We start from the raw sequence: 22,407 nt of genomic DNA, 5'->3' as shown, positions 1-22,407 counted from the left end.
ATTATCAGTTTTTGGAATCTCGATTCTATTCAGCCATAGGGTGTCCAAAAAACTACGAAGTAGAAGTATTTTATGTTTCTGATAAATTCAAAATGAGTCGATGAGACTGTTCACCATACTTTAAGCTAACTAAGTAGGTATAGGTAGGTCTACTGAATTTCATAATTTTTGAGGCAAGTATCTCAACTTGCATAAAAATACATCATTGTCCAAAATTTCAGCTGCTGAAACGTATTTTTCGATTTTTGACGAATTTTTGAAAATCAAAGTACCAAAAAATGAGAAAAAAATCAAAATTTTACCAAATTGACCCAGAAAGCTGAAATTTGATTCATACTCTATTTTCGACCTGAAAAATTGATTAGACACTATTTCGAACCGTTTTGAGTAGTTCTGGAGCCTCCAGCATATTTTTGAAACTTGACGTAACAATGTAACATGCTGAGTCGATTGGAAGATATCAACAACAGCAGGTATTTTTTTCTTCAAAATTTGACAAATCAACTCACTAAAATATGAAACATGAAATAGGAAGCCAAAGGTTGATATTTCAACCCACCATAATGTAAAATCGTAAAAAAAATTACAATTTTCTCAGGAATAATACCACAAAATATGGCTCGTTTGTTATCAGAACACATGCAAAAAAGAGGACGAGGTGATAAGAAAGCGCAGGTGTCCAGAGCAGTGCATGATACGAGTTATTTCGACCACATTTACCTACAGTATTTCTTCGAAAACAGGGAAAATGGTCAAGTAGGTATTCTAGGTCACTTTTTTTTTTTAAATACAAAGATGATTTTTTTCCTCGATGAACACTTATATATTTTATTGAAGACCAGAAGTGTTGTGTAAATATTCATTAATTGGTTCGACAAAATACATTATGAATAATCCAAGATCGAGCCTTGAACGTTGAATTATCTCTTTAGAATTTTAGTATGACTACAGGGGGCCTAAAAAGAATCTCTACTTTTGTTTTTTTTTTTTGCTTACAACCTCTCCAAAATTGTTTGGAATCAAAAGCATCATCAGCGCAAATTTTATCTCCTGAAATTTATTTCTTGATTTATTGAAAATTCAAATTTAGCTTATCTTCCTTCCCCCTCCCCAAATCAAAATGTCATCAAATTAGCTGAATTTTGGTTCATCGTGCCTTATTTTCGACCTCTCAAGTCGATCGTTGATGGTTTCAAGCTGTTATGGAGCTTCCAGCATGATTTTGGGTTAGGATCATTCCAAAAGTCAAATCTGCAGCCACAAGCCACAGCGGCTCCCCAACCTTCTCCCTCCTTGGGATAGAAAATTGAGTCAATATTCGTACTCAGTGCTCTCAGAAACATATAACAAACCACATGTCACACAATTTTTTCAATTTTCAGGACATTTTCGGCACCCAAAGTGACGTTGGAGAGGGTCAAAGGAAATTTCGAATTTTAAAACTCTGCTGGAGGCTCCAGGAATTTTCAAACGGTCGCTGGAGGCTCCAAAATCACTTGAACCCACCTACAGTCGACAAGATGAAAAATTTTGGATTTCCAACTTCGTTTTGGTAAAATTTAATGAAATTTCGAGCATTGAAAAATCGGCTGGAGGCTCCAGTGATATCCGATAATTTGCTGGAGGCTCCAAAACAACTTTAAGTTTATCTGTAGTCGACTTCGCAGCGTATTGAAATAGTTCGCCGAGTAAGTGTCAGTTTCCTGAATCAATTTGATGAAATTTTGAGGAAATTTCATGTTTCAAAACTCTGCTGGAGGCTCCAGGAATTTTCAAACGGTTCCTGGAGGCTCCAAAATCACTTGAACCCACCTGCAGTCGACTTGATAGTAAGTTTTGGATTTCCCACTCGGTCTGGTAAAATTTTATGAAATTTCGAGCATTGAAAGATGGGCTGGAGGCTCCAGTTATACCCAATAATTTGCTGGAGGCTCCAAAACAACTTGAAATTTATCTGTAGTCGACTTCTTAGCGTATTGAAATTAGTTCGCCGAGTAAATTTCAGTTTTCTGACTCAATTCGATTAAATTTTGAGGAAATTTCATGTTTCAAAACTCTGCTGGAGGCTCCAAGAATTTTCAAACAGTCGCTGGAGGCTACACAATCACTTGAACCTCCTTGCAGTCAACTTGACAGTAAGTTTTGGATTTCCAACTTGGTCTGGTAAAATTTTTATGGAATTTTGAGCATTGAAATATCTGCTGGAGGCTCCAATGATTTCCAAAAATTTGCTGGAGGCTCCAAAACAACTTGAAATTTATCTGTAGTCGACTTCTTAGCGTATTGAAATTAGTTCGCCGAGTAAATGTCAGTTTCCTGACTCAATTCGATGAAATTTTGAGGAAATTTCATGTTTCAAAACTCCGCTGGAGGCTCCAGGAATTTTCAAACAGTCGCTGGAGGCAACAAAATCACATGAACCGCTTTGCAGTCGACTTGACAGCAAGTTTTGGATTTCCAACTCGGTCTGGTAAAATTTTATGGAATTTTGAGCATTGAAAGATCGGCTGGAGGCTCCAGTTATACCCAATAAATTGCTGGAGGCTCCAAAACAACTTGAAATTTATCTGTAGTCGACTTCATACCGTATTGAAATTAGTTGGCCGAGTAAATTTTAGTTTTCTGACTCAATCCGATGAAATTTTGAGGAAATTTCATGTTTCAAAACTCCGCTGGAGGCTCCAGGAATTTTCAAACAGTCGCTGGAGGCAACAAAATCACATGAACCGCTTTGCAGTCGACTTGATAGCAAGTTTTGGATTTCCAACTCGGTCTGGTAAAATTTTATGGAACTTTGAGCATTGAAAGATCGGCTGGAGGCTCCAGTTATACCCAATAAATTGCTGGAGGCTCCAAAACAACTTGAAATTTATCTGTAGTCGACTTCATACCGTATTGAAATTGGTTCACCGAGTAAATTTCAGTTTTCTGACTCAATCCGATGAAATTTTCATGTTTCAAAATTCTGCTGGAGGCTCTAGGAATTTTCAAACAGTCGCTGAAGGCTACAAAATCACTTGAACCTCCTTGCAGTCAACTTGACAGTAAGTTTTGGATTTCCAACTCGGTCTGGTAAAATTTTATGGAATTTCGAGCATTGAAAAATCTGCTGGAGGCTCCAATGATTTCCAAAAATTTGCTGGAGGGTCCAAAACGACTTGAAATCTATCTGCAGCCGACCAATTCGATGAAATTTTGAGGAAATTTCAAGTTTCAAAACCCCGCTGGAGGCTCCAGGAATTTTCAAACAGTTGCTGGAGGCTCCAAAATGACTTGAACCCGCCTGCAGTTTACTTGATAGTGAATTTTGGATTTCAATCTCTGTTTGGTAAAATTCTATGGAATTTCGAGCATTGAAAAATCTGCTGGAGGCTCCAGGAATTTTCAAACGGTTGCTGGAGGCTCCAAAATCACTTGAACTCACCTGCAGTCGGCATGAAAAAAAATTTCGGATTTCCAACTTCGTTTGGTAAAATTTAATGAAATTTCGACCATTGAAAAATCGGCTGGAGGCTCCAGTTATACCCAATAATTTGCTGGAAGCTCCAAAACAATTTGAAATTTATCTGTAGTCGACTTCATAGCGTATTGAAATTAGTTCACCGAGTAAATTTCAGTTTTCTGACTCAATCCGATCATGTTTCAAAACTCTGCTGGAGCCTCCAAGAATTTTCAAGCAGTCGCTGGAGGCTACAAAATCACTTGAAATATATCTGTAGTCGGCTTCATAGCGTATTTAAATTAGTTCGCCGAGTAAATTTCAGTTTTCTGACTCGATTTGATGAAATTTTGAGGAAATCTCAAGTCTCAAAAATCTACTGGAGGCTTCAAAAATTTTCTAAAAGTCGCCGTAGGCTACAAAATGATTTGAACCCACCAGCAGTCGAATTTCAATTGATGAAATTTTGTGGTAATTTCAAGTTTCAAAAACCTGCTGGAGCCTCCAGAACTGCTCAAAACGGTTTGAAGCAGTTTCCAATCGATTTCGCATGTCAAAAATAGGATGTTTGAACTTTGATCGCCCAAAAAAAAAATTCCAGATGAAATACCTTCGTTCTGAGCAGAAAAAAAAACTGTAGTGATTTTTGGGCTCCCTGTAGTGAAAAAAAACATTACAAGGATCGATCTCAAAATCGCTCATAATAAAACACTGACTTTTGAGCCATAATATTTATACGATATCTCCTGATTCCAAAAAGTGTAAGTTTTCATCGATAAGAAAAATTTAACTTTTTATAAAAGAACAAAAAAGTAACGTAAAAAAAAAAACGCAATAAACCATCGAAAATGAAACCAACTGCACAAAAAGTGATTTGAAAATGAGAAGAAAAAAAATGAATCCAACACACATATTTGAAAGTCGGCCAACGCAATGAGCATTAGAAATACATTACAATAGGCGGGTCACCATCATATTATAAGCAATAAGATTCGTTTTGAATATTAATATCGCATATAGGATGATGACTCGAATGCTCGAATTAAAACAACACTCGATGGTTAGTATTTTGAGCACGAGGTGACATATATATTTCAAAATATGAGGTAGGATATACTCGTAGGTACCTTATAATTTTGATGGGATATTTTCACCGTTGATGGGTTCAAAGCCAAGGCCGTCGCAGTTCAGTTTAAGATACAATGACATCCGTTAATACGTTTCGTAGGTATTCGTGAATTATTATTATCGGCGTGTTTTAATTCGCGTACAGATTTTTAGCATCAGTGGTCCAGTTTAGTCAGAGGTGCTGAAGTGATTGGTTTTTTTAGTGTTGTGATGTAAATGATATTATAGTTTCAAGTGAATATTAAAAAAAAAAAAAAAAAAAAAAAGTACAATATAAAAGGATCAAATTAAAAATGTGAGTTGTTTTTAAAATATACTTAGTTAAATACATTTTTATAGTTGGTATTGTTGTTTTCATATTTTTTAATAAAAATGGAAAATTTTCAAATGATGCGTTGAAAAAATAATAATTTAATTTTTTTGAGAAATATTGATACTCACCTTATTTTTTATATTGAAGTACTTACCTTTTCTGGCGATTAATTCAGATTACAAAATTGAAACTTGAAAAGTAAACACAGAATTCCACATTTTTTTAATACATTTATACTAAGAAATAGATTAAAAATAAGCACAATAATTTTTTTAAAAAGAAAAAATGGCTCTAAAATGTTGGAAAAGACGTATAGTGCCCCCTTAAGTATGATTTTTGGAAAAATTTACCACTGAAATGGTTACATAGGTTCAAGTTGAGACTCAAAAAATAATAATAAAATCATATTCACAGCACATGAAATACAAATATGTGGACAAAAATATTTTTTGAACATTTTCGAAGGATTTTGAGCTTAAAAATGGGTCATGATTTTTGAGATTTTTGAAAAAGAAATCATGCGATTCATCAAAATGGATCGTATAAAGAGAAAGTTCAGGGTTTTAATTCAATTAATGTTATCGTATAATTTCAGCATAATATACATTGAAAAGCCACAATAATATACCTATTCCGTCCCTTCTTCGATGGTTTGTAAGAATTGACCTTTAAAGCTGTAATTTTTCAAAATTGCTCAAATAAAGTTTTCATGGAAAATTTTGATTTTCTTCCAAAATTTTAATCCACTTCGAAAAGTGATTTTTTTTTTTAGATATTCTAAAACCAATGACCATAAATGACTCAATTTTAGTCTTGAAAATTTTCAAAATCACTCAAAAATCATTTTCATTGGAACTATTTGAATTTTTGACCACATTTTAACTCGTTTTGATAGAAAATAATCTTAATTTTTTAGGTACCCCAAAGATCATGATTCTATTTTTGGAACAAAACTTTTCAAAATCATTCAAAAATGATTTTAGTCGGAATACTCGAATTATGGGTCACAATTGGTTACTTTTTCAAAAAAACGTCAAAAAGTGACTTGATTTTGGGCTGAAAAATCTTCAAAATTGTTTCAAAATCATTTCAGTTGGAATATTCAAATTTCTCGCAAAACTTTAACCCATTTCCAAAATTCTTCATGATCTAATTTTGTGCTAAAAATTGTTCAAAATCTATCGAAAATTATTTTTGTTGGAATACCGGAATTTTTCGCAAAAATTTTAACCAATTTTGATGAGTCACAACTCACAAGTTACTTTTCCAAAAAAAATTACTCAATTTTGAGCTCAAAATTCTTTAAACTCTTTCAAAATCATTTCAGTTGAAATATTCTGATTTCTAAAAAAAACTTTACAAATACTTCAAAAAGTATTTCCCAATTTTTGGCAATTGGAATATTCGAATTTCTCTCGTTTCAACTTATTTTGATGGACCACAAGAATACCTACCTTCTCAAATTACCTCAAAATCATGATTCAATATTTCTACACAATCACTTTTTTTCCAAATAAGTATATTATTCTACTTTCTCAATAAATTTTAAAGCATTTTGTTTAGTATTGCAAAGTCATCATTTCAAAAATGCCTAAAATCATAACCCAATTTTTTGAGACTCGATATTTTCAAAACTGCGCAAAAATCTTTTTTTGGACAATTTTTTGAAAAAAATCCAGAAAAATCATGATCCAAATTTTGGCTCAAAATTCTTCAAAATTGCTCAGAAAAGGTTTTCATAGAAATTTTTGATTTTTTGCCAAAATTTAACCCATTTTGTGTAGTTTTAAAAGCACTTTTTTAAATACGCCTAAAATCGTGATCCAATTTCGGGATCCAATTTATTCCAAAAATCACAAAAAATTGAACTAAATTTTTTTAAATATTATTTTATGAGAAAATACTGAAAAATCATGATCCAATTCTGGCTCAAAATTCTTCGAAACTGCTCAGAAAAAGTTGTGATAGAAATTTCTGATATTTTTGTCAAGTTTCAAAATTAGATTTTTAATTAAGGTATAGAATCGTGATCCAATTTTGGGACCCAATACTTTTAAAATCACACAAAAATCAAAATACATTTTTTTTTTCAAATTGGGTATTTTTTGAGAAAAATCCTAAAAATAATGATCCAATTTTGGCTCAAAATTCTTCAAAAGTGCTTAGAAAAAGTTTTGATAGAAATTTTTGATTTTTGGCCAAATTTCAAAATTATTTTTTTAATGTCTAAAATCGTGATCCAAAAAATCACACAAAAATCTTGTCAACGCTTGATCCAATTTTGGCTAAAAATTCTTCAAAACTGCTCAGAAAAAGTTTTGATAGAAATTTTTGATTTTTTGTCAAGTTTCAAAATTATCTAATTTTTTTAATTACAATGTATAAAATCGTGATTCAATTTCGGGACCCAATACAATTTTTAAAATCACACAAATCAAAATATATCTTTTTAAAAAGATTTTGAGTATTTTTTGAGAAAAATCCTAAAAATAATGATCCAATTTTGGCTCAAAATTCTTCCAAACTGCTCAGAAAAAGTTTTGATAGAAATTTTTGATTTTGTGCCAAATTTTTTGTCAAGTTTCAAAATCAGTTTTTTAAAATAATGTCTAAAATTGTAAGTAATCCAATTTTGGGACCCAATATTTTTAAAATCACACAAAAATCAAAATTATGAGATTTTTTAAAAAGATTTTGAGTATTTTTTGAGAAAAATCTTGAAAATAATGATCCAATTTTGACTCAAAATTCTTCAAAACTGCTCAGAAAAAATGTTGATAGAAATTTTTGATTTTTTGTCAAATTTTAAAATTAGTTTTTTTAAAGTCAAAAATCGTGATCCAAAAAATCACACGAAAATCTTGTCAACGCATGATCTAATTTTGGCTCAAAGGTCTACAAAACTGCTCAGAAAAATTATTTATAGAAATATTTGATTTTTTTGCCAGAAATTTTTGCCAAGTCTCAAAATTAGTTTTTTAAATTATGTATAAAATCGTGATTCAATTTTGGCACACAATAATTTTAAAATCACATAACAATCAAAAAAAAATATTTTTTAAAAGATTTCGAGTATTTTTTGAGAAAAATCCTAAAAATAATGATCTAATTTTGGCTCAAAATTCTTCAAAACTGCTCAGAAAAAATGTTCATAAAAATTTTTGATAAATTTCAAAAAATTTTTTATTACGTCTAAAATTGTAATCCAAAAAATCACACAAAAATCTTGTCAACGGATGATCCAATTTTGGCTCTCAAAATTATGCCTAAAATTGTGATCTAATTTCGCGACCAAAAGTTCTCAAAGTCATAGAAAAGTCGATACTTTTTCCAAAACCCTGAAAAATCATCTCAAAATTCTTCAAAAGTGCTGAGAAAAAGTTTTTACAGAAATTTTGGATTTTCTGCCTGAAATTTCAATCGAAGTATTTTTATGTGTCACGTGACACTTTTTCAAAAATTCCAAAAATCATGGCACAATTTTGAGTTTTAACTTCTTCAAAGTATGCTGCAAAAATATTTTCGTTGAAATTTTTCGATTTCACTCGAAATTTTAACCTATTTTAATACTCGTAAGTCGCTTTATATCTCAAAATTTCAAAAACCATGATCCAATTTCGAGCTCAAAATTCTTCAAAAATCACTCAAAAATAATTTTTGTTGAAATGTGGCCAAAATTTCCACCAATTTCGATGCATAACAATTTTATTTTCTCAAAATATTCCAAAGATCGATCGAAATTTGGGTTCACAATTCTTCAAAATAACTCAAAAATCATTTTTGTCGAAATATTTAAATTGCTCTCAAAATTTTAACCAGTTTTGATGGGTCATAAGGTCACTTTTTCAAATATCACGAACATCGTGAGCCAATTTTGAGCTCAAAAATAATTCAAAAGTACTCGAAAATTATTTATTTCGAAATATTCGAATTTCTCACAAAATTTCAACCATACCTTCTTTTAGTCTCAAAATTCTTCAAAAACACCCAAAAATCTCGACATTCAAAAAATCACCACCCAATTTTGGACTCAAAATTTTTTGAAATTATTCAGAATTTTTTCAGTTGGGTATTTTAATATCTCGAGAAATTTAAATCTTTTGGCTAGATCAACAACGTCACTTTTTAAAATACTTCTAAAATCTTTCGCCAATTTTTGGCCCAGAACCCTTGAAAATTACCAAAAAATACACTCTAGTTTCTCTCGAAATTTTCATCAATTTCAACATGTCACAAGAATTCTTTTTTCAAATTTTCCTGAAATCGTAACACAATTTTTAACACAAAAAATCACTCAAAAACTTTTTTTTTTTAAATATTCCTAAAAAAATTATAATCCATTTTTGAGGCCAAAAGTTCTCAAAATTACAGAGATTTAAATCCAGCTTGTCGAAGACACTCATTTTTTGGAAATCTGTAAAATCATGATCCAATTTTGGGTTAAAATTCTTCAGCACGACACTTCAATTGAAAATTCCAAAAACCATGATCTATTTGTACTTTTGAACTCAAAAAATATTTTAATTATCTACGTACAATGGGAATTTCAACTAATTTTAATATGTTATAAGGTCACTGTAGACTACTCCAAATATCACAGACCTCCGAAAAAAAAAATAAAAATACAACCAATCTAATAATTCCACCGAAAAAATCTGATTTCAGAAACCCAACGAAGAAAAAAAATGGCATTCACCTCAACCACACTAATTCTAATATCCTGTCTGAGCCCAATTTTGTGCATAACAAACGACAAAACCATCAGAGATTCGTACCTATCAGCTTACATGGACTCTCAAGGAACCAACGACTCGCCAGTCGGAGTAGTTTACCCGGAGCCTTCACGTCCTTACGGACCACCTCAACCCAAACCCATGTACGGTCCTCCCAGCATACCCTCCGGAGGCCATGTCATGGAAATCGCAGGCCCTACGTTCTCAATAATGGATATTCTATCTCAACTACCAGAGAAATTGGAATTTTTACCCAAGGCAGCTTCTGTACTTCTGACAGTGACGAAAATCTTACTCAAAGTGGTCGTTTTGAAAATAATACTCAAATTCGTATTCATCTTCTGCTTGTATTTCTTCTTACCCAAGTTGGAGATGTTGGATATGATGACGAGTATGACTGGTATGGAGATGAGCGAACCTACTACGGTGAAGACTCCTCTAAATGCTACTACGACTGCGGCTGCTCCAGAAACAGAAGGTAAAGAATTAAGTATTTCAAATTAAGTACGAAAAAAAAAAATACTTACAGAATTAATTAAATTTAAAATTTACGTTGATAGATCAAGAAGAAGAAATGCGTTTAAATAAAATGGCTGATTTCGTGATGGATTCGATAGAAGCTCGGAAATTCCTCGATAAATTCTGTAACTCGGACGAATCACACTACAAATGTAAAATTTTGAAAAATATTTTAAAAGTGGATAACACGATGTCGATACAAAAGTAATTACGAACGTTTTAACCAATCGCAAACAAAATAGAATACATTTGATACAGTTTTCGATTCTAATTTCAGATTATTCTCTTCGATTTGGATCCCTCATCGAGATAAATACTCCACCAGAGAAAAAGAATCGACCAAAGTGAACTATTTAAGGTGATACGTAGATAGATACTCAAATCGTAACAAATAATTATTTATTTATTGAACAAATATATTATACAACTCTGTACTCTATGATTTTACACGTGGAATTACTCGAACCCTTATTACTCGTTCACGCTAGACGATACTTTACTACTATCTTCAGACAACGATTCGATTTCTGCATCGATATCTGGCGTTTTACTGAACCCTGAATACTTACGACCATCACGATCGATAGCAAAACTGAAAGAATGCGGTGGAGAGTTTAAAACTCTTTCGATAGCTTCGTCGATATTCTCTTCGGTGACGAAATGAGCCGAAGCTTCCTGTAAAAAAATGAAAAAATTCGAGTCAAAAACACACCTATAATTATTCCAAAAAGCACATATTGGCGATATAAAGATTACTTTTTCTAGTCGAACAACTTCTTCTAGAGCTTCCAATCGTTTCCTATCAGCTTCGTCTTCCTTTCTCTTGAATTCGTGCGCAGCTTGAATTTCCTGTTCCATGAACTCGGCGTCTCGTTGAGCTCTTTCGATAGCTATTTGCTGATTCCATCGATCGTTCAGTTCCATACATTTTTGCCAATGATCTTCTTTATCTTGTTCGAATTTTTGGATAACTTCTTCGCTGGTTGCATTGGCTCGGTAAGCTTCTCTAAATAAGTGTCTGCGGATTGATGCTTCGATTAGAGAGAGAAGTACGTTAGTAGGGAGTGATGTGTTCGGAGGAGGTATGCTTACTTGATGGATTTCATTCGAGTATGGAATACTTTAGTCAGCCTTTTCATTTCTTCGGCTTCGTCTGGAGGTATTGGTTTAGGTTGAGGGACTCGAAATACTTTTGTTTTTCCTATCGGCACCCATCTAGGTTTCGTTTTCCAGCGAACGCTCAAGTGGTACAAGGAAGGAAGATACTGGATGTTGCATTGTTTCAGGGAGTGTATCAGAACTGACATTTTGTTTTAGTAAGCGAATTAATCATTAATTGTACGAGTTTCGATGCTAAATTTCCGGATAAAATAGCGAAAAATTGATCTACGATAACATGGTGGTGATAATTTGAATTTTTTGATAACAACAGTGTGACCGGTTACGGTAACGGTTCGGGTAGCGTTATCGATTTGTAAACAGTGTGACGTCAGCAACGTCGAACCAATCAGAAAGCGGAATGTAATGAACGAAATTTTTATTTTTTTTTAGCTGCCAGCTGCCAGCTCAAGAGTTGAGTAATTATTTATTTTTAATTAAAATTTTATGAGTTCTGTACTGTCGTAATCGTTTATTTTTTTAATCAGAATCATCGTCTTTGATTAGATTTATCTTCATTTTTTTCACCACTTCAGCAATCAACATCGAAAGTGATTTCAGATTTTGTGACTTGGATTGTTGTTATATGTAGAGAAACCTTTTTTGAGATGTTCGTCTTCGATTTTAATAAGACCATAATTTTTGAAATGAGCATGATCTGAAACGCCCACAGTTGAATTTCTGTGAACTTATGCATAGTTTTTTTTTTTTTTTAATACTTAAAACTTTACCTTACCAAATTTCACCTTTTTCGATCATTCTGGAGCCTCCGGCGTGGTTTCTGAATTCTTCAAAATTTTTCAATTTTTCCAGAAAATGTAGAAATTAATAATTGGACATTGGACTACTAAAAATGGACATGTCGTTTATTCTTGTTCTAAATTACCACGCCTTTTTGGAGAAACTTTTAGAATATTTGACCAGAATTGAAAATTTCTGACAATTTTCATCACAAATTGGAAATTTTTGATAGTTTTGACCAAAATTAGACATTTTTGAGAATTTTGACCAAAATTGGAAATTTTTGATAATTTTGACCAAGATTGGAAATTTTTGACAATTTTGACTAGGTACTGTACTGACAATTTGGAATTTTTGGACCAAAATTAGAAACTTTGGACAATGTTGACCATAATTAGAAATTTTTGACAACTTTGACCAGAATAAGACATTTTTGACATTTTTAACCAGAATTGCATATTTCTGACAATTTTAACCAAAATTAGAAATTTTTGATAGCATTGACCAAAATTGAACAATGTTGACAGATTTGACCAAAAATGAGACATTTTTCTTGACAATTTTGATCAAAATTAGAAATTAATGGCAATTTTATTTTTGACCAAAATTGGACATTTTTGATAATCTTGACCAGAATTGGCAATTTTTGACAATTTGGACCAAAATTAGAATCTTTGGATAATTTTGACCAGAATTATAAATTTTTGACAACTTTGACCAGATGACCAGAATAAGACATTTTTGTCAATTTTAACCAAAATTAGAAATTCTTGATAGCTTTCACCAAAATTGAACAATGTTGACAGATTTAACCAAAAATGAGACATTTTTCTTGACAATTTTGATCGAAATTAGAAATTAATGGCAATTTTGACCAAACTTGAACATTTTTGACAATCTTGACCAGAATTGGCAGTTTTTGACAATTTTGACCAGAATTAGAAATTTTTGACAATATGGACCAAAATTAGAATCTTTGGACAATTTTGACCATAATTATGCGTAAATTTTTGACAACTTTGAACAGAATAAGACATTTTTGTCAATTTTAACCAGAATTGGATATTTTTGACAGTTTTATCCAAAATTAGAAATTTTTGATGGCTTTGACCAAAATTGAACAATGTTGGCAGATTTGACCAAAATGAGACATTTTTTTGGCAATTTGAACCAGAATTAGAAATTTTTGACAATATTGACCACAACTGGATGTTTTTTTACAATTTTGTCCAAAATTAGAAATTTTTGATAGTTTTAACCAAAAACAATGTTGACAAATTTGACCAAAATGAGACATTTTTTGACAACTTTGACCAAAATTGGAAATTTTTGACAATTTTGACCAAAATTGGAAATTTTTGACAATTTTGACCAGAATAAGAAATTTTTGTCAATTTTAACCATAATTGGATGTTTTTGACAATTTTATCCAAAATTAGGCATTTTTGATGACTTTGACCAAAATTAAACAATGCATGACAGATTTGACCAAAATGAGACATTTTTTGGCAATTTGGACCAGAATTATAAATTTTTTACAATTTTGTTGAGAACTGGAAGTTTTTGACAATTTTGTCCAAAATTAGAAATTTTTGACAATTTTGACCAGAACTGGATGTTTTTGACAATTTTAACCAAAATTACAAATTTTTGATAGGTTTGACCAAAATTAAACAATGTTGACAATTTTTACCAAAAATGAGACATTTTTTGACAATTTTGACCTAAATTAGAAAATATTGGCAGTTTTGAACAAAATTGAAAGTTGTTCACAATTTTGACCAGAATTGGAAATTTTTGACAATTTTTACCAAAGTTGAAAATTATTGACAATTTGGACCAAAATTAGAAACGTTTGCCAGTTTTGACCAGAATTAGAAATTTTTGTCAATTTTGACCATAATTGGATATATTTTAAACAATTTTGACCAAAATTATAAATTTTTGATAGTTTTGACCAAAAATGAAACGTTTTTTTACAATTTTGACCAAAATTGGAAATTTTTGGCAGTTTTGACCAAAATTAGCAATTTTTGACAATCATTACCAAAAGTAGATAATTTTGACGTTTTGACCAAAATTACAAATTTTTTGACAGTTTTAACCAAATAAATGGAAAATTACGCTGGAGGCTTTTGAATGGCTCGAAATGATGAAATTAGAATTCAAGGGGTTAGTTTTAGGCAAACTAACAACCATTTGTGCAAATTTCCAAAATTTCTCCAACAAAGTAAAGATTTTATCGATTTTTTTATTTTTAATTTTTATTTGATGAGGGTATTCTGGAAAAAAAATGAGGTCAAACTGTGGAGTCTACTCCGCAAGTAAAGTATAATAAAACATTATCGATATCATCCAATCAAAAGCTGTCCTGTTCAGGTCCGGTCTGGTTTGGTCATCCTGACCAGGTTTTCAACCAATTGACTCGTTTGTTTGACTTCTCAAGATCATCTGTGTACCTCTGGCCTCCGCAAAAATCATTGACCCCCGCCCAACTTTTCAAGGTCGTCTGTCTACGTCCCAAGGTCATGGACCCTTATGTCTGACTTCTCAAAGTCATTTGTATACCTGCCTTACTGCATAGGGTCATTGACCTCATTGATCTGGCTTTTCAAGGTCGTATGTCTTCCGGTCACGTTTCCTAGGGTCATTGACCCCCTGTGTCCAGCTTGTTAAGGTCGTTTGCCTACCTGTCTGACCTCCTAGGGTCATTGATCCATCTGCCTGGCTTCTCAAGGTCGACTGTCTGTCTGTCTACCTACCAGCTCGGCATACAAAAGTCACTGACCCCTCCGTCCCAGGGAAAGACGAAAGTAATCGTAACCGTAAACATAACCATAACCAAAATTATAAACCTCAACTCAATTTTCAACTACTGAAATCAATTCACACCCTTCCTGAAAAAATTTTAAAGTTCTGGAAGAATCGAAAATCATACCGAAAGCTCCAGAATGCCTCGAAATGATGAATTTCGGATTCGAAAAAATCAATTTTGTAAAAAATGAAACCATTATTCGAGGAATTGAAGTTTTTTAATTTTTTTAAATTACCTACTTGGTCAAAAAAACATACTTACTCGAAAAGTTCGCCCGGAATTTGGCCCAAATGTGGATTAAAATGTTAAAATACGGGTTGATAATGAGTTAAAACTTGATTTCTAGCTTCCCAAATCAATTTTCAGCTTCACGTCTGTTGAAAAAATTTTTAAGTTTTGGAGGAATCGAAAATCAAGCTGTAAGCTCCAAAATAGTTTGAAATGGTGAAGTTCGGATTCGAGGGCCTAGATTCAGACTAAACATAGTCATTCTTTCAAATTTCAAAAATTTCCCAACAAACATAAGATTTTTTGATTTTTCTTCCTTACAAAATTTGCATTGTGAAAAAAATACACTCGAGGTACCTATCTGTCTGAAAATCCGATCAAAAATTTGCTAAACTCGTTGAATAGATCGAGACTGAGACAAAATCGGGTTTTTACCTGCCCGAATTAATTTCCAACATTTTTGAAGAAATTTTAAAATTCTCAGCGAATCGAAAATCAAGCTAGAATGTAAAATTCGAATTCGAGGTCCTACATTCGGACTAAGCACAGTCATTTGTGCAAATTATGTACAAAATTTTTCAAATAAAAATTTGAACTAAAGATTTTTGATTTTTTGAATTTTTTCCCCCCAGAATTACTAAAAATGGTAAAATTTGGTTCGAGGGAGTTGATAGTAAATGAAACAATTCAAATCGAACTTTACATCAATATTTTATTGCTTTTCCTAATTGCTTACTTTTGTTTCAATTCTTCTCGCTTCAAATCAGACGAACATCGAATTAAACTTACACATCGAATCCTAGCATTCTCACAAAATATTAAATTAATAGTACATAATAAAAACAATGGACGGAATAGTTTTTCGTTGCATGTACAAATAGCAACATTTATCACTACAATCTATATAGTAAAATTTTTTATACAATAAGTAACAAAATCATATTAAGTATAAGTAAAAGTCCGTCATCGAAATGATACGCCATTCTTCAAAAATATAGAAACAGTGGACAATATGTTTTCGAAGTTCAAATATTAAACGTAGGTATAAAAGCTCGACGATTTATGTATATAGTACATAGAAGTATTATTAATAATAATACATAGAAAGAGAAAAAAAACATATCTTATCTACACATAAATAGGAATACATTACGTAAATATGTAGTTACGTATTAGACTAGAGAAATAAACAAAAATAAAGGCACAATTAACACACGATTTACGAAGCTCATGAATTCCAACCTTTTTTTTCATTTTGTATTCTTTGCTACCTACGAATTTTACGTATTCTGAGAGAAAAAATTTCATCGTTTTATTCTCATAAAAATCTAATGGTAACAATAACGACTAGTTTTATGAGCAGATATTGTAGTAAAACAATCGCAGTTCGATGGAATTACTGGTTTTTTTTACGAGTATATAGTTAGGTACCTATAGGTAGGTTTAAATACAAATAAGATTTTTATAAAGATTCCAATAACGAATCTAAAATATCGAACTGACTATCATCCCAGCCGATATTGGATAATATGTAATTCGATATATCATCCTCGGGCAAAGGTATGCTAATTTGAGACAATGTCGCGTTATTTATTGGAGAAGACAATTCAGAACTAATTGAGTTTAGATCAGGTTCGATGACTGGTAGGTCGGCAATGATGTTGAAATTCTTGTCGTCGATTATTTCGATTTGTGCTGAATCGACAAAAGAAGCCAGATCCGCAGGTTTGTATATTTCTTCGGGAGATGACTTGGCTGGTTCGACGGTTACTTTGCGTCGGTTTCGGTTTCTTTTGTTGTTTGCGTTGTGGTGGCCTGAAACGAAGAATAACGTAGATTAATTGAAGAGCAATTTGAATTTTGCAATACTGTAACTATTTATTTATTGAAAAAATTACGTTGAGAAAATACCTATTCATCAACCTCATAGGAATTCATGATTTTTGGATTTTCAGAAGTGTTTTTAACAAATTGTTAATAGGGGAGTAGACAGTTGAGCCTCTCAAAAAAAAAATGGGTCTTTTTGGTGAAATGAAGCGATTCTAATATAATTATTATTATTTTGAAAGTTTTAAAATAATGACAATTAAATTTAATTAGGAAAATTGAGGAATTATTGAATTAAAAATCGATTTTCATTTTTAGGTAGGTATTCCACTTTCTTTAAAAAAAAACACATTTTCATCAAAAAATGATGAAAAAATTAAAATTTTGGATATTTTATTTTATATATTTTTTTAGAGCACACAAACTTTTCAAGATAAAAACACCATCAAAGCGAATCATCTGAATCATTATGATATGATATATGATTCAGATGATTCGTTTAGGAACGATTCGGCTGATTGGTTTGGAGATGATTGGAAGATTCGTTTACGAACGATTCCAATGATTCGTTCACGAACGATTCGAATGACTGGTTTCGTTCACGAACGGTTTGAATGATTCTTTCACAAACACTTCGAATGATTCCTTCACGAACAATTCGAATGATTCGTTCACGAACGATTCGAATGACTCGTACACGAACGATTCGAATGACTCATTCACGAACGATTCGAATGACTCGTTTTGTTCACAAACGATTCGAATGACTCGTTCACGAACGATTCCAATGATTCGTTTACGAACGATTCCAATGATTCGTTTACGAACGATTCCAATGATTCGTTTACGAACGATTCCAATGATTCGTTTACGAACGATTCCAATGAATGATTCGTTTACGAACGATTCCAATGATTCGTTCACGAACGATTCGAATGACTCGTTCACGAACGATTCAAATGAAATGACTCGTTTCGTTCACAAACGGCTTGGACGATTCTTTCACAAACACTTCGAATGATTCCTTCACGAACGATTCAAATGATTTGTTCACGAACGATTCGAATGATTCGTTCACGAACGATTCGAATGACTCGTTCACGAACAATTCGCATGACTCGTTCAAGAATGATTCGAATGACTCGTTCACGAACAATTCGCATGACTCGTTCAAGAATGATTCGAATGACTTGTTCACGAACGATTTGAATGACTCATTCACGAACGATTTGAATGACTCGTTTCGTTCACGAACAGTTTGGATGATTCTTTCACGAACGATTCCAATGATTCGTTCACGAACGATTCAAATGAAATGACTCGTTTCGTTCACAAACGGCTTGGACAATTCTTTCACAAACACTTCGAATGATTCCTTCACGAACGATTTGAATGATTTGTTCACGAACGATTCGAATGATTCGTTTACGAACGATTCGAATGACTCGTTCATGAACAATTCGAATGACTCGTTCAAGAATGATTCGAATGACTCGTTCACAAACAATTCGAATGACTCGTTCACGAACGATTTGAATGACTCGTTCACGAAAGATTCGAATGACTCGTTTCGTTCACGAACGGTTTGGATGATTCTTTCACAAACACTTCAAATGATTCGTTCACGAACGATTTCAATAATTCGTTCAAAAGCGATTCGAATGATTCGTTTTGTTCACGAACGATTTGATTGATTCGTTTTGTTCACGAATGATTCGAACAATTCTTTCACGAACACTTCGAACGATTCGTTCACAAACGATTCCAATGATTCGTTCACGAACGATTCGAACGACTCGTTTCGTTCACAAACGGTTTGGATGATTCTTTCACAAACACTTCAATTTCAAATGATTCGGTCATGAACGCTTTCAATGATTCGTTCACTAACGATACAGATAATTCGTTTCATTCACGAACGATTCCAATAATTCATTCAAAAGCGATTCGAATGATTCGTTTCGTTCACAAACAATTCGAAAGATTCGTTTTGCTCACGAATGATTCGAACGATTCTTTCACGAACACTTCGAATGATTCGTTCACGAACGATTTTGATGATTCATCATTCACGAACAATTCCAATCATCCAATGAGTCTTTCGTTCACGAACGATTCGGATGATTCGAACGATTCCTTCACAAACGATTCGAATGATTCTTTCACAAATTCACAATCAAAAATTCGTTGACAAACGATTTCAATGATTCGTTTACGAATGATACTAATGATTCGTTTCGTTCACGAATGATTCAAATGATTCGTTTCGTTCACAATCGATTCAAAATTTTCAAATGATTTGTTTTGTTCACGATCGATTCAAATGATTCGTTTCGTTCGCGAACGATTCAAATGATTCGTTTCGTTCACGAACGATCCAAATGAATCGTTTCAGTCACGATTCATTCATGAACGGTTCCAATGATTCGTTTCATTCACGAACGATTTGGACGATTCGAACGATTCCTTCACGAACGATTCGAATGATTCTTTCACAGTGAAAAATATTCCATCTTTCTAGATACCTATGTCTTAAATTATTATGACAAAATTTCTGATTTTTAACCATTAAAAATGTCATTTCATTTTATAAATCAAAAATTTAGGTTTAAAATGTGTAAAAATGATGAAAAAACTGTAATTTATTATAATATGAGAACACCAAAAAAATTCATTAAAATTATTAAAAATTGCGAAACGGTGAAGGATTTTAGTGAAATTTGCCAAAAAAATAGACAAAAAGTGTTTTAAAAAACGTTGAAATAATATTAAGTAAAAATTACGTTTAAAAAAAAACAAAAAAAATCATAAAAAATCTGCCAGAGGTCAAAACGCATGAAAAATGATGAAAAAAAATCTAAAAAAGCATCAAAATTAAAAATCCCCTCCCCCTTAAAATGAAATTTCAGTAAAATTTGCCAACAGTTATAAAAACATCGTTGAAACGATGTAGAAACACTCAAAACGACAATAAAATCACAACAAAATGATCTCAAAAAATCGGAATTTTTGGTTCCTGACAAAAATGCGTTACAAAGTGTCAAAATCATGAAAAAAAATCATCAAAAATGTATCAAAATCGCTGAAAATTGATCAAAATTTCCCGAAAATGCACGAAAAGTGTTGAAAACGCCATGAAAGGAGGAAAAAACTTTAGAATCGCTGAATTAATTACAAAAAAATTTCACTCAAATTTGCCGAAAATACACGAAAAAGTGTTCAGAACGAGTTAAAATGATGTAAAAACTGTCAAAACATCATTTAAATCAATGTAAATCACCGAAAACTGCTAAAACTTTCATGAAACTTGCCGAAAATGCATAAAAAAAAGTGTTGAAAATGCGTCAAAGTGGTCTAAAGACAATATTGAAAAAAAACATTGATGAAATTTTTGCACAAATGTTGTTCAAGTGCTAAAAATTACATTAAAATGATGAGAAAACGATCAGAAATGCTTTAAAATCACTAAAAATTAGGCAAGTACTTGAAACTAATGAAATAATTTTTTCCTCAATTTTCAGTAAATTTTGGCATTACCTAGGTAAGTACTTATTAAAACATTAATTTTGTTGATTTTTACTTTTTTTTTGAATTTCAAAATTCTCACTGAAATTCTATCATTTTTTAAAAACTTTTTCGTATTGTATTTTATACAAATTTAGACCTGTTTTAAATATAGAAAACATCAAATTTTTAAAAATTGAAAGCGAGGAGGAAGAGATTAAGAATTGCAACTTTGAAATGGAGCCTTCTGACTAATGTGAGGTGTTTTACCGAGTAGATGTCTTTTGCCCTAGATCCACCACTGAATGATTTGGTCATTGTCAAGCACTTCTACTCACCTAAACGTCGTCTAGTTCGTTGACCTTCCTCGAGTCGATCTAAATCTAATTTCCAAAATCCGCCTTTTCCCGGCTCATCCTTCGACCGTGGTACTTTGACGAAGCATTTATTTAACGATAAATTGTGCCGAATTGAATTCTGTTCAAACAAATTACGAAAAACAAATACCTATTAATCAAATTTCATACAATTTGGATCACGATAAAATTCATCAAGACAAGTGCAAAGTACGAAAACGAATACAATAAACAAACACGTGCGTTAGTTCGAGTGATTAGAATATTAGATGGTGTGATTATAGTAACTATTATTAGTACATAGATATAGATGATGTCGACGTTAGTTTCATCTCCATCAAATCTGCATGACTAAAAGTTTAACAAATATATTCAATTATTATTAAACCTCTAGTTCACACAGATCTGATCAAAGATAGTAACCGGATTGATCTTCAGCATTGATTCCAAGGAATTTGAACATCTCCATTAATCTTCCTGATTTTTAATTTTTTTTTCTAAGCAGGTAACATTTGCAACAAATACTCTTGAACGTTTTCGAATTGAATAAAATTGAAGAGCTACAAGTAGGTATACGTAATACATATACATTATAAATTCGTATCTAAGCATAGTGCATATTTTTTAACCAATAAATTCTAAACTAATTATAAAAGTTATTTTCAATAATTCACATTGTTTTCAAAACAGTGCACACACACAAAATAATCGCGTGATTTAACGTAATAAAACGGTATAAATTTCATAAAAGTCTATTCAATTTACAAGTATAGGTACTTCGAACAATATTATATACGAGTAGGTAGGTACTAAGTTATTTTTAATTGATGATCTTATAACTTACAAACGTACATACATGTTAATAATATCGTTGATTAAATATTTGAACGTTATTTTATAATAATAGTAAAAATTATCAATTTATTTTGTGAATTATTTTTATGCAGGTGCTCGTGGTAAAAGTGACGATTTTTTTTTTTTTGAATCAGTGCTATAATATTGTGCAGTACGTTCTGTGGTCACTTTACATATGGCCATTTATAAGATGTGGCTAACCTGCCAGCTTGGATCTGCGTTTCGATAAAACATAAAATTGTCTTTGATCCAATTGTAAATAGCATTCAGTGTCATTTTATTATTGTTAGCTCTCATAGCCATACATATTAGAGTGGAATACGAAAAAGGAGGTTTCTTATCTCCGTTTATTTTATATTCTTCGGCTGCGGAGGGAGCTGCAAGTAAAATTGTTATTAAATTACATCCAGCTAGGTAGCTAGGTTATTATAGGTTACAAGTGCGAAAGAGTATGTGACAATAATCATTTTCACTGGCACGTTTTGGAAAATTATACAAACAATGTATGCATTTGGTACATAGAGATTATATGTATTTATGTAATGCATTTTTCCCTACAATATAAGCACATAATTTATGAAATGAGCTAGGTTTTTGTGGTCCTTAAATTGACTAAGTACATACTAATAAAATAATTTCTTAAATTTTCACGCAGGTCAGGGTGTCTCTTTGATACTTCTTGCATTTTTATACTAATTTGTTTCACTCCCATCCCCTTAATCTGCTGGTTCTTATAAGCGAAAAATTATCTAAGAAATATAGCCCCCCTCCCCCCATTAAATAACAACTTG

At 32.0% G+C, this 22,407-nt stretch overlaps 3 protein-coding genes across 4 annotated transcripts in view; 1 reads left to right on the top strand and 2 right to left on the bottom strand.

The window, feature by feature from the left end:
* Nucleotides 1–4,564: 4,564 nt before the first annotated feature.
* Nucleotides 4,565–10,571, top strand: LOC135846225 (uncharacterized). 2 transcript variants are annotated; one of them, XM_065365205.1, is made up of 4 exons: nucleotides 4,565–4,862; nucleotides 9,546–10,091; nucleotides 10,174–10,336; nucleotides 10,410–10,571. In XM_065365205.1, the coding sequence occupies exons 2-4, from the start codon at nucleotides 9,566–9,568 to the stop codon at nucleotides 10,492–10,494; spliced, it is 774 nt and encodes a 257-aa protein (XP_065221277.1). In that variant the 5' UTR covers nucleotides 4,565–4,862; nucleotides 9,546–9,565; the 3' UTR covers nucleotides 10,495–10,571. The 2 variants fall into 2 exon arrangements, with proteins under 2 accessions (XP_065221277.1, XP_065221284.1); XM_065365212.1 differs by lacking the exon at nucleotides 4,565–4,862 and having other exon boundaries at nucleotides 9,494–10,091.
* Nucleotides 10,518–11,548, bottom strand: mRpS26 (mitochondrial ribosomal protein S26). Its single transcript, XM_065365224.1, has 3 exons — nucleotides 11,225–11,548; nucleotides 10,889–11,150; nucleotides 10,518–10,807 (listed from the first exon to the last, which is right to left on the bottom strand). Exons 1-3 carry the CDS (start codon nucleotides 11,437–11,439, stop codon nucleotides 10,604–10,606), a joined length of 681 nt encoding a protein of 226 aa, XP_065221296.1. The 5' UTR covers nucleotides 11,440–11,548; the 3' UTR covers nucleotides 10,518–10,603.
* Nucleotides 11,549–15,766: 4,218 nt separating this feature from the next.
* LOC135846217 (forkhead box protein J1-A-like) overlaps nucleotides 15,767–22,407 on the bottom strand; it is a 55,641-nt gene continuing 49,000 nt past the window's right edge. Inside the window, exons 3-5 of the mRNA XM_065365192.1 lie at nucleotides 21,818–21,993; nucleotides 20,744–20,882; nucleotides 15,767–16,889 (exon numbers count right to left, since the gene is read on the bottom strand). Coding sequence (XP_065221264.1) covers nucleotides 16,537–16,889; nucleotides 20,744–20,882; nucleotides 21,818–21,993 — 668 coding nt within the window. The 3' untranslated portion in view covers nucleotides 15,767–16,536. The remainder of the gene's footprint in view (nucleotides 16,890–20,743; nucleotides 20,883–21,817; nucleotides 21,994–22,407) is intronic.

This window comes from Planococcus citri, chromosome 1 (genome assembly GCF_950023065.1).
Source record: "Planococcus citri chromosome 1, ihPlaCitr1.1, whole genome shotgun sequence".
NCBI lineage: Eukaryota > Metazoa > Arthropoda > Insecta > Hemiptera > Pseudococcidae > Planococcus > Planococcus citri.
This window is presented reverse-complemented; position numbering and strand designations above follow the sequence as displayed.